The following is a 16,967-nucleotide window of genomic DNA, read 5'->3' as shown; positions in this document are numbered from 1 at the left end:
CTGGAAACTTTGGTGATGTACCCCCTTTGAATTATATTATAAATTTTGTTTACACCGGTCTGGCGAACGGTGTATTCTTTCAAACCACATCAACTAATTCATTCGTCAGTGGCGCCTAATTTTCAACCTTAAATTTTAGATTAGTAACATTGAATTTTCAAGCTTGCCTTTTATCCCAAGTGACCCACGCTGAGTCTAGCTGGCATAATTTTTATATAATAGTAATTATAAGAAGTAACATAAGTGACTAGTAAATTAAGTAATTGGTTGTTTATAATACTATGTTACTGTGCATTAAAAGTTTTATAACCTAATATTGTTTCTTTACACCCTCACCACCAGAAAGGTAACAGTGGCGCCCAACGTGGGGCGTGACTTGGGATAGTCAGTATGTCTGTATTTGCTATATTGAAATAAGGCGTTTGAAAATCGATGTTTAATATTGTTATTGTATAAAAACTATTATAAAGATTTTACAAGTACTATTTTAATAATTATGTCCTTTATTATATGTTTCAAATTAACTTTACAACATTTCATATTGCATTGGTAGTAAATTTTAAGTAAATTATCATACTGTGATATTACTTTAATTATATAATAATTATTACTTTAAGAAGATTAATTTAAATTATTGATGCAATTATAATTTAAACAGGTTTAGTATTAAGTGACTTACATATTATTATATTGTGAAGCCAGCTCGACTTAACTTTTTATTATCAGCATTTAATATGACAATTAATTTTACTTGCACTTTGGACTTTTGCACGTTTAATTTTATCTGAACTTTGATTCAAATTTATTTGTTTTTGAACCTTATTCATATTGTTTGTGTGTTTCTTTAGTATTACAACTTTTAGGGTTCTGCAAATTTTTATACTGGTTCAATACAAATTTTTTTTTACTGAACTTTTTTTTTTCAAATAGCTTTTTTTAATTTTGTTTTATATCTACATAAAACCAGTTGTCACATTCATAGCTTACACTTAGAATATTTTTTTGGGAAATATTTTTTTTTTACATCATGGAAAGGCCTATAGCTTACCACTTACTTAGGAAGGATGAACTTATTTATGAAGTTGAGATAAGGGATGCTAAACCTAAAGGCTCAGTGGAAGAGTTGAGGATTCAGATTCGGGACTTAGTGAATTCAATTCCTGCTGATGAGATTTTAGAAACATCTTTGGATCCAGCCAGCGAGTTTGAAATTATTGATTCTAAACTGGATGAAGTCTTACTCACCTTGTCATCTAAGCCTCAATTTAAAAGTTTTAACCGGTTAAGAGCTATAGCACATCACCTTTTCCATCGATTTAGTAGGATTGAAGTGGATGTTAATTTATTTGATAAAAGGGAAGAATTGAATGTGAAACTTAAGAATTGTCTTTCGAAAGTGGATAGTTTGTTTCAATCTTTTAGGAAAACTTTTGAAGAAGCTGCTAACGATCAATCTACTGATCATTCACCTGCTTTGGTTAATCCTTTGCCTATTTCTAATATTTCTTGTTCGTCTGATAAGTCTATTACTCATTTAAATTTAAAATTTAATAGTAAATCTTTTAAAGTCGAGATGATTCGCGGCAAGAGTAAACCTGGTTTGTTTTGTTTTCGTTGTAGGGTTAATGGACATGATTTGGGTACTTGTAAGTCTAAGGATATAGTCTGTTTTCGTTGTGGTACTAAGGGCATCACCGTTAAGTCCTGTCTTAATTGTAAATCTGCTGATCCGAAAAAACGGATAAGCCTTCCGTCAAGTCGTTCCGCTAACTTTGATCCTGACGATTGGCGGAAGTATTTAAAACGAATCTCGCTTTTCTTTACTCATAGTGTAGCGGCTATGCAGCGTCCTCCGGATGACATTCGTCCTTATTTGTCGGTTTCTATTTTGATGAACAGTTTTGTGGTTTATTAGATTCCGGTTCATCTATATCTTATCTTAGGGTCTAATTTAGGTCAATATTTTGTCGGTCAGGGTGTTCAGATGTATGACACATCTGATATTTCTTATATAGCTGCGGCTAATGATGCACGATCCCGTGTGTCAGGTTATTTATTTTACCGATTACGCTGAAGTCTAAGACTAAAGTAATCAAATTTTATGTTGTCCCTAGTGTGACAACACCCTTAGTTTTTGGGGTTAATTTTTGGTGTAGGTTTGGTTTAGCACCAAACTTATTTTTTTTATGTAAGCTTTGATTCATCCGAAACGAATGTAGTTTCGGGAGTGAAGTTCTTACATCCCCTTACATCCCCTTGAGGATTTATCTTCTTCGCAAAGCGTAATTGCGAAGGAGGTGTTTGGTAAGTTTGAAGAGGTTTCCTTCGAAAGGAAGGGTTTAGGTCGAACGGATGTTATAGCACATTCGATCGATGCGGGTGATACGGCACCCATTAAGCAACGTTATTATTGCTTGTCTTCTGAACGTCCGGACCGCAGAGAGGAGAGAGGTGTGAAACATCAGTCCTGACAGTTGGTTTATTAAGGTATGATAGTGTCGTTAGGGATTGCAAAGTGTGAACGTCCGGACAGCAGAGAGGAGAGGTATGAAACATCAGTCCTGACAGTTGGTTTATTAGGGTATGGATAGCAGTGTCTTTAGGTTTCGTTTGTGTTCGTTAGGCATCCTTTTATCCCTTTCCCCACCCTAAAATCCTTATGGAGCGGTTGGTAACTCCTTAAATAAGCCTTACGACTCAGAGCGGATTGTAACTCTGTCAAAATAAGCCTTACGACTCAGAGCGGTTTGTGACTCTGTAAAAATAAGCCTTAAAACTATTCCTTCACGTTTGGTGACCGTCCAGTATCAACTTTATGATAGTGTTGTATCTGTTTGGCATCCTTTTATTCCTTTTCCTCACCCTGAAATCCTTATGGAGCGGTTGGTAACTCCTTAAATAAGCCTTAATACTCAGAGCGGATTGTAACTCTGTAAAAATAAGCCTTACGACTCAGAGCGGATTGTAACTCTGTAAAAATAAGCCTTACGACTCAGAGCGGATTGTAACTCTGTAAAAATAAGCCTTAAAACTATTCCTTCACGTTTGGTGTCCGTCCAGTATCAACTTTAATATGGTGTTGTATCTGTTTGGCATCCTTTTATTCCTCTTCCTCACCCTAAAATCCTTATGGAGCGGTTGGTAACTCCTTAAATAAGCCTTAATACTCAGAGCGGATTGTAACTCTGTAAAAATAAGCCTTACGACTCAGAGCGGTTTGTGACTCTGTAAAAATAAGCCGTAATACTATTCCTTGACATTTTGTCACCTTCCAGTGTCCACTTCTGTGTTGGCGTGGTAACTGTTTGGTTTCCTAATATTCCTTTCCCATCCCATATTACCTAACAAGTGTTGTTGTTCGTCTGGTCAGTAGAGAGTCTTATGTGTGAGTACCATCAGTCCTGACGGTTGGTTTTATTGAGGTTTGTTATGTCTGTTGGTTTGTATATTTTTTGTATAGTGTGTTAAGGTTAAGACTGTTAACTTCTCGTGGGTTCGAATAGTTAATTAGTCATATTGTTTTCGCGAATTTTGGTGTCGTGATACTATTTTATAGAGGTTAATTATATTCTCTATTTAGTGGCATAGACCACTAGTAATTTTTTTTTAATATTGCTTCTGAGAAGCATTATTTTTATATTATCTGTGTTAGGGCAGATATTAGTTTTGCTCATGCGTCTGGTTATGCATGCAGCGAAGCTTGTGATGAGCTTAAGCTTAGGTGGAGTTTGTCCTGCATATATCGTGGGAGCTCGGTTGGTTTTATTTGGTTGTAGCCGAATAAATGAGTTGTGTTGAGTAGTAGTTTTCTTAAGTTGGATTTTCCACTTTTTTTGTCATTTTATATTTCACATTTGAAATGTGATTTAAATTAATTATTTGTGTTGTTCGAGGTTCTGAGCTGGAGGGCCAGCTCGAATTTTTCTCGTTTACCCTCGCAAAATTCTTCCGGGAGGGGAGGTACTGTTACATTAAAAATTATTTACATAATTTTAACTTTTTTTTTATAATTATTTAAAACTTCAAAAAAGTGTCAATTCGCTAAATTCCGTGCCATTGACCCATTTCTCACTTAATTTATGTCGGTGTTGCTAGTATAACGCTTCGACTTGGCATTTTCTAAAATTTTAATTAATAAAATAAATTACATTTATTTTAAAGGTGAATTAAAACAATTATTAAAATAAGATTTTAATCATTTAATTCGTTTGTTGAATTTTATTAGAGGTCATTTCACTTCCTTTCAGATTAATTTAATAGCTGTCTTCCAGTTTAAAGGTTAGTTCTTCGATGTAGGTGTCGGAGTCTAGTTATGATAAATTTACTTTGCCTCATATTTGGCTTTTCTTAATTTTAATAATTATTCCATAATTATTTCCCTGATTTAATTATGGATGTAATTCCTTTTTCATTAAGGGTATTTTGGTAGTGATACTGGTCACACTCGCTAACCTTTCAAAGGTTCGTGAACTTTCGATTTCGTTCTTTTTGAATTTTGTAACTATCGGCTTCACACCGAATCCAAACTTTTAATTCGATATAGTGAATATATCGGTGAGTTGTCTTAATAATTGAGTTTCTTAATTTGTGGTTGTTTAGTATTCAGTGCTTTAATAGCAGTTATCTTTTCAGAATTTATATTAACAATGAAGTTTTGAAGTTTGACAGAACTTTATATCATGTTTACCGACTCGTAAGAAATTGTAAGTCTTTAATTCTTGTTTTTGATTAAATGCATTGGTTTACAATTCGAAAAGTCGTAGTCATGTGTAAATTGTGGTTTCCAGTGACCCTTTGAAATGGTTCTCCGGAGTTGAGATCGTCAATTTGTGTAAGCAGGACTTTGAACCTCCAGAAGGTAAATTCGTGCTTACATCTCTCGTTAAAGGTATTTATCATTTGCTTATTTGCTTAACTTATTGAACCTGTATATTTCGTATTACAGGAGGTTTTTTTTTTTAATCGGATTTACCCACCACGTGGACTTCTTGAATGGAAATATTAAGAGTGAACGGCTCCAGGTTCCTGGTTGAGTGTGCCCAGATAGCGGCTGGTGCAACTCCAAGGACGGCAGGCCTGTTCCCAAAGCCGTTGTCGGTATCCACGTGTAGCTGGAAACTTTGGTGATGTACCCCCTTTGAATTATATTATAAATTTTGTTTACACCGGTCTGGCGAACGGTGTATTCTTTCAAACCACATCAACTAATTCATTCGTCAGTGGCGCCTAATTTTCAACCTTAAATTTTAGATTAGTAACATTGAATTTTCAAGCTTGCCTTTTATCCCAAGTGACCCACGCTGAGTCTAGCTGGCATAATTTTTATATAATAGTAATTATAAGAAGTAACATAAGTGACTAGTAAATTAAGTAATTGGTTGTTTATAATACTATGTTACTGTGCATTAAAAGTTTTATAACCTAATATTGTTTCTTTACACCCTCACCACCAGAAAGGTAACAGTAGATTACTATTAGTTTTCTATGTTGTCTTGGGTCTGGGTGTTTGTGGTACCGTCGTTACTTCTGATTTCCATAACACAAGTGCTTCTGCTACTTACATTGGGATCAGAGTAATGTATGTGATGTTGTCTCATATTTATTTATTTATTTATTATCTTTGTTTTTCCTTAGAAATAGATTTATTGGAGACTTACCATTGATTTTCTATGATTATCGATGTTTAAAATAAAACATTGATGTTTTAAAATTGATTTTGCATTTTATAACATCGCTAAGTCTATTTTTCGAATCTATTTCTACAAAAATAAGTCGCATTTTTGGATGTCACTTTATAACTCAAGAACGGGCTCACCTATCCAAACTAAATTTTCAGGGTTTGTTTGGACTATTTAGTAGATGGTTTATGTGAAGTTTGCTCAAAATCGGTCGAGTGGTTCTTCATTTATCACATTTTTTGTAACAAATGAATTCAATAAATGGTGGATCATTTTGTTATTGGAGATTTTTCAGACGAAGAATTGTGCTGTTAAATTAAAAGTAAGTATTATTTAAAAAAGGAGTACACCCATCCACCAGTTTCATTAGGTAATACGTCTTATTTCAATTTATTATTTAAAAGTACAGTGTTTGCACTTATTTTCATGTCTAAATATACAGAATAAAGTTACTGCCATGAATTTTTATTCGTATCGATTGATGGTTCGTCCATAAGCACAAAATTATATCTCAAGATGTGGTAAACTGTATCATCAGTACATCGTTGATACGTATGCTAAAATAGAAACTGAACGTTTTAATTTTTTTCGTTTCAACCGAGCAAAATTAAGATCCGAAGAATATATTCAATTGCAAGATGCGATAGCGAATGATGTTAATGCAAATGATATCGGGCGATTGACTATATTGCCATCTTTGTTTATTGGTTGCCCACGGCATATGAGCGAATATGCACAAGACGGAATTTCTTATGTACGAAAAATGGTTGACCGGGTCTATTCATTACAGTTACATGTAATCCGCAGTGAGACAATATTAAAACAATTTATTTGAAGAACAGTCGACAACTGATCGTCATGACATTACAGCGCGTGTTTTTCGGCAAAAATTGAAAGCACTTATAAAAATAATGTATATTTGGAGAGGTGCGTTGCCATATGTACTACATTGAATGTCAAAAAAGGGGATTTCCGCATGCACATGTATTAATTTGGCTGGTACATAAAATTACTCCGGATCAAATCGATAATCTTTATATCAACTGAAATTCCCGATGAAACTCTTGATCCAGAGTTATTTCACGTTGTCGTTAAAAATATGATAAAAAAAGGTATATGCGGTGAGCAACATATGAGTTCGTTACATCTATTTCTCGATTTTAATAATTTCTTCCAGTCGCAAAAAAATACCGATATTATCGATTAACATCGATGTTAAGAGCTCCACAAACATCAAGTATCAATGTTCGGTATTGATCATTACCAACGCCATAATCATGCTTTTGTAACATGGGTCATCCCTACTTTGTCAATCATTTGATGTTGTTCCCGTTATGCAGAAATCAAATTGAAAGAATAGTTATATCTTTATAAGTACATGTTTAGGAGGGACAAAATTAACCTTAATTTTAACTAACTTCAATTGTTTACTGTCTATCAGATCAATTTTATGTACATACATATGTTCAAGATGCTGAACTGGAAAGGACGTGGCATCAACATCAATGGCGAATACATCTTTCACTTGAGATTCGCAGACGACATCGCCATCGTGGCAGAAACGCTGCAGGACCTACAAAAAATGCTGAACGAGCTAGCTGATTCTTCTATGCGTATCGGCCTACGAATAAACTTGGATAAAACCAAGATCATGTTCAATGAACCGTCCTCGCAATTGTTCAAAGATATGTATGTTTACCTCGGGCAGACTTTGCGATTAGGTAGAAATAACCTTGAGGACGAGGTGAATAGAAGAATTCAGCTGGGTTGGGCAGTGTTTGGGAAGTTACGTCGAATCTTTACATCAACGATCCCACAGTGTCTTCAGACGAAAGTCTTCAACCATTGCGTCCTACCCGTCATGACATACGAGCCGAAACGCTCACTCACTCACTCACTCACACTCACGACAAGGCTGGTCCACCAGTTTAAAGTCGCTCAGCTGACTATGGAAAGGGTTATGCTCGGTGTTTCTCTGAGGGATCGCATCAGAAATGAGGTGATTCGTCAAAGAATCAAAGTCATCGACATAATCCACCGGACGAGTAAGCTGAAGTGGCAGTGAGCTGCCTATATTTGTCGTAGAACCGATAACCGTTAGGGGGAACGTGTTTTAGAGTGGAGACCGCGTCTCGGCAAACATCGTGTAGGACGTCCTTAGGCACGGAGGAGTGACGACTTACGCAAGGAGGCAGGCAGGAGCTGAATGTGATGATGATGATGATGATGATGTTATATATGTGCGCATGCGCTCACTTACCCGCGCACACTTTACCCAGAAAGCCAAATATCAAACAAATGACGGCCAATTCCCAAACGCTCAACATAACCTCTAACTTTACACTTTACAATCGAAAGAAGTATTTATATTTGATAAACGAAAGAGTAATTTTATCGTAGTTACAGAACAGGTTGAGACGTATCAGTATTTTCCAAAACACTAAAAAGTTGAAAGTAAATCAACGAAAATACTTTTTAGCAATTATAGACAAACAACACATAGTGCGGCGCGCAGGCATGTCGCAACTAATTTACCATTTAGGCCCCACTGATTGGTCGAAACAAATCCTTCGCCTCCCGCACCTTATTCCGGAGATACAGGCAGTGCGCTCGCTTACTCACTGCCTTCGGTTACCCCCTCCGACTATATACACCATAATAAAACTTAACCACCTATATTTCATCTGTGTTGTATTTAGTGAAATTATATTGATTGGTATTGTAAATGAATTTAAAACATATGGTATAGCCAGTTTATACTAAATGGTTTTGCAAATTTTATGTTGTAAGGACTAATCATTGCAACATGGCAATTTATCACGCAACCTCATGATTCCTGTGTCATTGAAAATATAGAAAAAATTATTGACAGTGTCGTTTTTAATGTAAGTATCAATGGTTTATTTTTACAGTTCATATCACCCGTTTCGCTGCGTGAAATGGTTTCTATGCACATCACATTTGGACCAATTTAAGCATTTCGATCATGGTAGTACGAAGTTTGCCGGGTCAGCTAGTATGACGTATCACGACGGTTTTCTCTTATTTTTGGTATAGGGTTATATCATATAAAAGGGTTATGTCCAAGCCCGTCTGAGCTAGTGCGGATGCCAAGTGAGAAATGGTATTTGTTTTATTAAAAATAATAATAGTGTTATGGTAAGCAATTACAATTGAAATAAAATATTTTCAATCCTATTAACATTGTTCAATCAAATTAAGCCGGGAAGTAATTAGGCGGGAAGCAATAAAACTTTTCAAACCGAACTAAGAAGCGAGCGATTAATATTATTTGAATAAAACAATTTATTCATTTGTAGATTTATATTTTCGTTTTTGTTAGTATTTTATTAAAATCAAAAGAGAGATCTTTTCTTACTCCGAACAGGTGTGAGAGATTCTCTTATAGTGGTTCCGCTTGTGTAATTTTGTTTAGAATTAGATTCGTTTATAAACTATAACAGCAGCTATAGTTTATATTCAATCCTTAGGCTCAGAAACTGAAACACACCGGAGTAAACTGTATATCTAGCAATATGAAATTTTGTTCAGGAAATACTTGTTAGCTCTTTTTAACACATCTTCTTAGGGAGAAGATAAACTGATTTCTTAAATTCATCACCTAAGAGAATGAAACTTTATAAGGAAGTTTGTACCTTAGGAACTTCATCAATATGTTATTTAAGGTTTTCTAACTTTCGATTTTCTATCAAATTCAATATGAAAATGAATAAAATTCCTTCATATCCGAAAATCCACAACAGCGCGATTTCTTAGACATTTTCTGCCTCGCACAACCACTTTGTGGAACCAGCTTTCGCCGGCGGTTTTTCCGAACCGATACGACATGGGAACCATCAAGAAAAGAGCTTACTCCTTTCTTAAAGGCTGGCAACGCACCTGCAAGCCCCCTGGTGTTGTAGATGTCCATGGGCGGTGGTAGTCACTTTCCATCAGGTGAACCTCCTGCTCGTTTGCCACCTATGTCATAAAAAAATAAAAAAATCATTAATGAAAAGTGTCTAATCTCGAGTAAATTCTGACGTTTGTTTATATATAATCCACTAATTGGAGCAGCGTGGTGGAATATGCTCCCAATATGTCTTCTCAATGGGAGAGGAGAACTTAGCCGAGCATTGAGAAATTTAGGCTGTATAGTTTAAAAATGATATTTAGTTCATATTTCACTAAACTGCAGCATGCATATTATATTATCACGTTGCATATTGTATGCGAATAATTCTATGGAAACTTTTCAACGATCTTCTACTTAGTTTAATGTTTAACACAAATTTGAAAAGGAGATTTTACGTTAGAGAGTTATTTAACAAAATGCTCATTACTCTATTCCATTATTAAACATTATTTTAGTCTTTTGAAACAGTCTCTATTCATTTAAATGCGCGGTAGTTTTATTTTTAAATTGAAAAACAAATTGCAAATTATATATTTTATGTTTAAATTATCTGTATTAATATAATGTTTTTTTTTAATTAATCTGATTATTCAATTTAATTCAAAATAGACAAATTGACGTTAATAATTATTACATTACGTTAAAGCTTTTAAGCTGGAATTTAATAATAATATTACTCAATGCAAAGTTTTACATTATATCTAATTTTATTGATATAATTTAGTGTTTATATTAATTTAATAATATTATAATTGGAACGTATGTCGTAAAATAAATATTTATAAATAATAATTATTTGAATACTGAGCTGCGATTACTTGGTGGTAGGGCTTTGTGCAAGCCCGTCTGGGTAGGTACCACCCACTCATCAGTTATTCTACCAAATAACAGTACTCAGTATTGTTCTGTTCCGGTTTGAAGGATGAGTGAGCCAGTGTAACTACAGGCACAAGGGACATAACATCTTAGTTCCCAAGGTTGGTGGCACATTGGCGATTTAAGGAATAGTTAATATTTCTTACAGCGTCATTGTCTATGGGTGATGGTGACCACTTAACATCAGGTGGCCCATATGCTCGTCCGCGAACCTATACCATAAAAAAGATGGCTCAGTGAGAACATGTGCATTTAAATTGATGATTGCGCGTTCAAACCCAGGCAAGCACTAATATAGTTCCATATGATCAATGATTATGAATCATCTCGTTCTTGTAACTTGCATGTATGTAATTTCAATGAAATTATACCTCATACGTATCCATCTCAGCTCTCAGGAGAGAGCCGAGTGGTTAGAACGCGTGCATCTTAACCGATGATTGCGGGTTCAAACCCAGGCAAGCACCACTATATATATGTGCTTAATTTGTGTTTATAATTCATCTCGTGCTCGGCGGTGAAGGAAAACATCGTGAGGAAACCTGCATGTGTCTAATTTCATCGAAATTCTGCCACATGTGCATTCCACCAACCCGCATTGGAACAGCGTGGTGGAATATGTTCTAAACCCTCTCCTTAACGGAAGAGGAGGCCTTATCTCAGCAGTGGGAAATGTACAGGCTGTTATTTTACTATTTTTTTTACTTTACGTATCCAACAACCCGCAACGGCTTAGTGGAATTGATTCCATGCCTTTGCAACACACGAGTATAGCAATTTCTATTTAAATATTAAGGTCATACCGTAATCAGGAAGAAACTTAGTAGTTAGTCTTTTTCACCATCACATTATATAGTATTATTATATAGTATAAGTATGAGTGAAAATCAATGGAGATACATGTACAGTTTCGTTTCGTTCGTTTTTATGTGTTAGACAGTCAGACAGACATATAAATGTGTGCTCACACGTGCTTCCTTTGCGTTGAAGCTTACTTCATAATGAAGTTGATCAAAATGTCTTCAGTCGTTTGGTTGTAGAGCACAGACAGACAGACTTTCGCATTTATAATACTAGTATATATCAAAAAGTTAAATAATACCGTTTGTGTAATTGTTTCTTTATAAAAACCTATTACATTTTACACAGCTAAATGTTTAACAAAAATAAAATCCATACCTTTCTCACACGTGCAAAACAAAACCAGTGTTACTTTTTTTCATTTCCTAAAAGCAAATACAAATAGAACTAAAGTTTTCTTGTTTATGATTTGCGTTAATAAATCAACATGTTGTTTCAGGCCACTGCCGAACTCCGCATAACAGATAAAAAATTGAACCTTTGTTTCAATACAATCGACTAATATTTGCTGCAAATTTTTAATCTGTTGGACTTTTTTTAAAAAAAGAACTGGGAACATTTTCCGCTAACGGCTATGTAAATCGAAATATTAACATTTGTAATTCGAATGAAAAATGTTTTGTTAAATTTTTCGTTTATATTAAAATGAGAATTTCGATATTCGAAAAATCGTGCTAATTTTCTTTCGTTCGTGTTTTTATATCTATGTTAAAAATTCGATTTCATGATCCCAGCGCTACACTGCCAATTTTGTGAAATCTCTAAATATTAACTTTTTGCTGTAATAAATATTTGTAAACTATTTTTTTTTTTTGATTTTGAATTCAAAAAAAGAACATGTTTATAAGAATGTACCTGTGTAAAACTGTTGGTTAATGGTTTGTGTATTTTTAATCTATTTTTGTTTAATGTTAATGATGTCATAAAATAACTTGTCAACATTCTAGTCATAAATAGCTAAAAAAAATCTGTTAGCAAAATACCACAAGTTCAAAGCAATTTAGAAAAATATGTTTTTAGGAAATTTTTATTTTATTTCCAAAATTAAACTTTCGAATCATATCAATAAGGAAACTACATTAGATCTAGAATAGTTTTAAATGGAGTCTTAACTTTGTACCGTATAGTTTGGGACTTTAGCCTTTCGTGAATCATTTTTATTGGCATGACGTCACTTATAGATTTTCGAACATTTAAAAATACACGAAAGGTAAACAACCCATTTTAGTCTTAAAAACATACTTGTCAAATATATCTTTATTGAAAGACTGAGATGATTCTTCTAGAAGTAAGTTGTACTAAACGCCAAGTCTTTTTGCCAAAGCTGTTGTATTATAATTGGAACTTTGTCACAGTAAATTTCACGGAGAATTTCTCTAGCAATCTCTTTTAACGGATAAAATTTTGCCTTTGACAAAGTTGCAACTAGTTTTCTCTCTAGGTTCTTTGTTGTTAATCTAACTTAATATTGTCGTAATTATTTATGAAACGTCAAATAAAAATAAATGTTTGAAGTATATCGTTTTTTATTACACATCCTTTAATATACAACCTTTTTAAATTAATATTGAATATCGAATACTGTCCTCACATATTATAGTTTTTTTACAAAGGAAGAGAGAGGAATGAAATTTATTTCGTTCGAAATATAATAATTTTAAAATACTGTAAATATAAATTAAATTTATAGAGAATACGTTGGGCGAAATAGTTAAGTTACTGCTGATTGAAATCGTCACGGTAGAATTGGCAAGCGTTCTGAAAAGACGTAATATGTACTACTGGTATGTTAGTTGATATCACGAGTCCCACAAACCATATAAAGCCTTTGATGAGAGGCATTCTACGTGATGGTGGAGTGGTGGCTGCGTGGAATGGTGATGGAGAGGTGCGCACGGAACTGGACAGTATTTGGACTTTACAGCGTGACTTTATATATAATTCTAAAATATAAGCCTAAGTTTCTCCTTATTACATCAGCTATCTGCCAGTGAAAGTCCCGTCAAAATTGGTCCAGCCGTTCTAGATATTAGCCGGAACAGACAGACATTAGAAAAATGTTATTTTGACATATATACCGTGTATACGAAAATATGCATTTAGTAAAAAGCGATTATTTTAATATTCCAATTTTATTATATAAATAAACAAAATGCCCTTTTATAGAGGCTTTCATCATTTATAACATTATACGAAATCTTTATAAGATACAATTTTTTTGTATAAACGGTTAACGTTATTTTTCTATTCGTAATATCTTGATTTCTGCTGAAAAGCGTTTGTATATTTGTTTTAAATACAAACCAATACCTGGAAAAATCGTACAAAACACTTTAAAAATATATAAAAAAGCTCTTTGCTTGAATTCATTTAACATTTATATAAAATAAAATCACGTAGGAAGTTAAAAAAGTATTCATATCCGGATAAATGTTTATTGTTATATATTACTAGCTGAGCCCTTGCGACCTTGTACGCGATTGAATTTAACAATAAAAAAAATAACTGTAGCCTAAGTTACTCCTTATTATATCAGTTACTGCCAGTGAAAGTCCCGTCAAAATCGGTCCCGCCGTTCCAAAGATTAGCCGGAACAAAAATGGTATATGTACCGTATATACATACATATACGTACGTACATTGAGCAAAAAAGGGCTATTTTAATATTACAAACAGACACTCTAATTTTGTATAGTTTATATGTTTATTGTAAAATGAAATCGAAAAAAAAATGCCGCTGAGTTTCTTTCGCCGGTTCTTCTCAGGTCCGAGGTGTTGATTTCCGAACCGGTGGTAGATTTTTGACCATCAATAAGCAAGTGTGACACTTACATATTGAATAAAGATTTCTGACTTTGACTTTGAGTTCAATAGGTTATTTCAATTACACAGTATTCTAATATCACGTTCAACTTTACCTCCCGCAATCAGATAATACTGGAAATGTACTACTTAGTTGAACTTGGCTTGATACGCTACCGCGTGTCTAGATATTTCTACTTTTTTTATGGAATAGGTTGGCGGACGAGCATATGGTCGACAATGACGCTGTAAGAAATATTAACTATTCCTTACATCGTCAATGCGCCACCAACCTTGGAAACTAAGATGTTATGTCACTTGTGCCTGTAGATACACTGGCTCACTCACCCTTCAAACCGAAACACAACAATACTGCGTACTCTTGTTTAGCGGTAGAATATCTGATGAGTGGGTATTACCCACCCAGGCGGGCTAGCAAAAAGCCCTACCAGCAAGTAATACTAGAGATACACTTAGTGATAAGAGTTGGTGCAAGCTATCTATCGCCCACTCATCAGATATTGTTCCGACGATCAGCAATACTTATTGTAGTTGCTTTATTAAATATCATTAAACTATTTAATATAATACTCAAACCTTCAAGAAATGAGCGTACTCCTTCCTTAAAGGCCGGCAATGCACCTGCAAGCCCCCTGGTGTTGCAGATGTCCATGGGCGGTGGTAGTCACTTTCCATCAGGTGAGCCTCCTGCTCGTTTGCCACCTATTTCATAAAAAAATATTTATATTGTAAGACGCTGGATATAAGTCATTTTTCTTTCTTTATTCGTAGTAATGAAACCAAGTCACGGTCTGCTCGCGAAAATTTAATTATATAATACGATTTAGTTACCTGGTGCACTTTGATGGTACACAGTCCAAAACTTTACGCACGTGCAAATAAGAGTATCAAGTTTTAATTTTATCTTGTTGGGTACGCGAATGCAAAGACAGTGACAAAAATCATAATGAAATGAACGTGTTAATTTATACTGTTGGAGTAAACAAGCAACATATGCGTCAAGTCACACAACTTCCCTTTAAAAAAAAAAGGCGGGAGATTCGTAGTTGACACATTGAGATCGCGAATATAATTATAACGGTGTAATGTGATTATTGATGATTATTTGTGTTGCAGACTAAATGTTTTTCTATCGTGGTAGATTGATTGTTATTTTAAATTAAAGATAATTGTTTTAGAGGTAAACCTACTTCCTGCTTCTGGTTCTAAAAATACATATAATAAAGTTGGAGTCTGTTTGTAATATTAAAATAACCGCTTTTTATTAAATGCATACGTTATTTTTTTCTGTCTCTTTCTTTCTCTATCTCTGCAACGTTTGGACCGATTTTGTGAGGACCTTCACTTGTAGAAATCTGATGTAATAATAACTTAGGTTGCAATAAAACAAAGCAAATTTTTGTTAAATTCTTACGCTCATGAACACGTGGGCACAACTAGTCTACTATCAGAGTTATTAGCGATGATCAGATACACTTTTATAAAATAAAATTCGATTTTTGTGCCTGAACTATTAACGTTTGTTTGTTTTATTTTTTATCTTTGCTAAATAAAGTGGTCAATGACTGGTTTATTCCCGTCAACCTGTGACGAAGTTGTGACAAAGTTATAAAAAAGTAATTTATACATACTTCGTATAAATGTATATATATTTTTCATCTTTGGAGAGGTTTCTGTCAAAAAATGGATAACGATCACCCAATAAAAATATTACCATACAAATAAAGTCAATATAAAATAATATAAAAAATATCCTACACAATATAATTTCAACTAAAAACTGATTTGAAATAAAATAAAAAGTCAAACATCATTTACTTCACGGTAGAGACAATAAAATTATTATCAAACAAATTTAATAAAGTCTCGCTCCTCGGGATTTCGACAAGAAGCACCAGGCGAACATAAATCATACGAAACATGTTCTGGAAATTAATGTAACTCATACGGTTGTTATTGCCCAAACTTTTAAAATAAGAACGCATTCGAATATAATAATTTTCATAAAAGTGTTTTTCTTTTTAATTTTTATTTTTTTGTTTATTACTAGCAACCCGTCCCGGCTTCGCAAGGGTACAATACTGATTCTACAGAATTTGTTTCTTTTCGACATCATATTAAAAACTTTAAAAATTATCCGTGCTTCTTTACTATATTGTCCATGTTTTATATATACAAACACTCTCGAATCATTATATCATAAAAAAACTGCATCAAAATCCGTTGCGTAGTTTTTAAGCATACAAAGAGACATAGGGACAGAGGAAGCGACTTTGTTTTATACTATGCAGTGATTTCTTTCGCCGCTTCTTCTCAGAAATGAGGTTTTATTTCCGAACTCGTGGTAGATCGATGGATGATAGATGGTAGATAGAATAAGAAAGCGTCATACTTATAAGATGTTATAATTCCTCTTGGTAGAAACTTAAGCAAGAATTTTATGCCAAACGTAGAAATTGTTTGATGTAAACTACAAAGTAAGTCGGACTCTGGGGTGAGTGCTTGAAATAATTTATATATTATATTTCACACATAAAACTTTCTTTTGAAGCAACTCGTTCACACGAGCTGCATTTTGCAAAACTAAGGTTTATTATTTAACGGTCAGTGGGCTCCAATGAAATACTGAACCATTTATTTTATTTCACATAACGTAAATTTTAATCTCTTATATTTTTTACTCTTTTCGATTGATATCTCAACAACGATCTGAAGTAGTGAAAAGTAGTGATCTAAAGTGAAAAATGAAATTAATCGACATGAAGAGTATATACCAAAACCAAAAAAATTCATGACGTAAAATCTAATTGTCG

The 16,967-nt window shown here is 33.9% G+C and overlaps 1 protein-coding gene across 1 annotated transcript in view; it reads left to right on the top strand.

Annotated features, from left to right (window-relative positions):
• The window catches only part of LOC124539405 (Down syndrome cell adhesion molecule-like protein Dscam2), a 77,099-nt gene extending 64,251 nt beyond the window's left edge, over positions 1–12,848 (top strand). The window contains exon 29 of the mRNA XM_047116796.1: positions 11,771–12,848. Within this exon, the coding sequence (XP_046972752.1) occupies positions 11,771–11,799 (29 nt within the window). The 3' untranslated portion in view covers positions 11,800–12,848. The remainder of the gene's footprint in view (positions 1–11,770) is intronic.
• The last annotated feature ends 4,119 nt before the right edge of the window (positions 12,849–16,967 follow it).

Source organism: Vanessa cardui, chromosome 22 (genome assembly GCF_905220365.1).
Source record: "Vanessa cardui chromosome 22, ilVanCard2.1, whole genome shotgun sequence".
NCBI lineage: Eukaryota > Metazoa > Arthropoda > Insecta > Lepidoptera > Nymphalidae > Vanessa > Vanessa cardui.
This window is presented reverse-complemented; position numbering and strand designations above follow the sequence as displayed.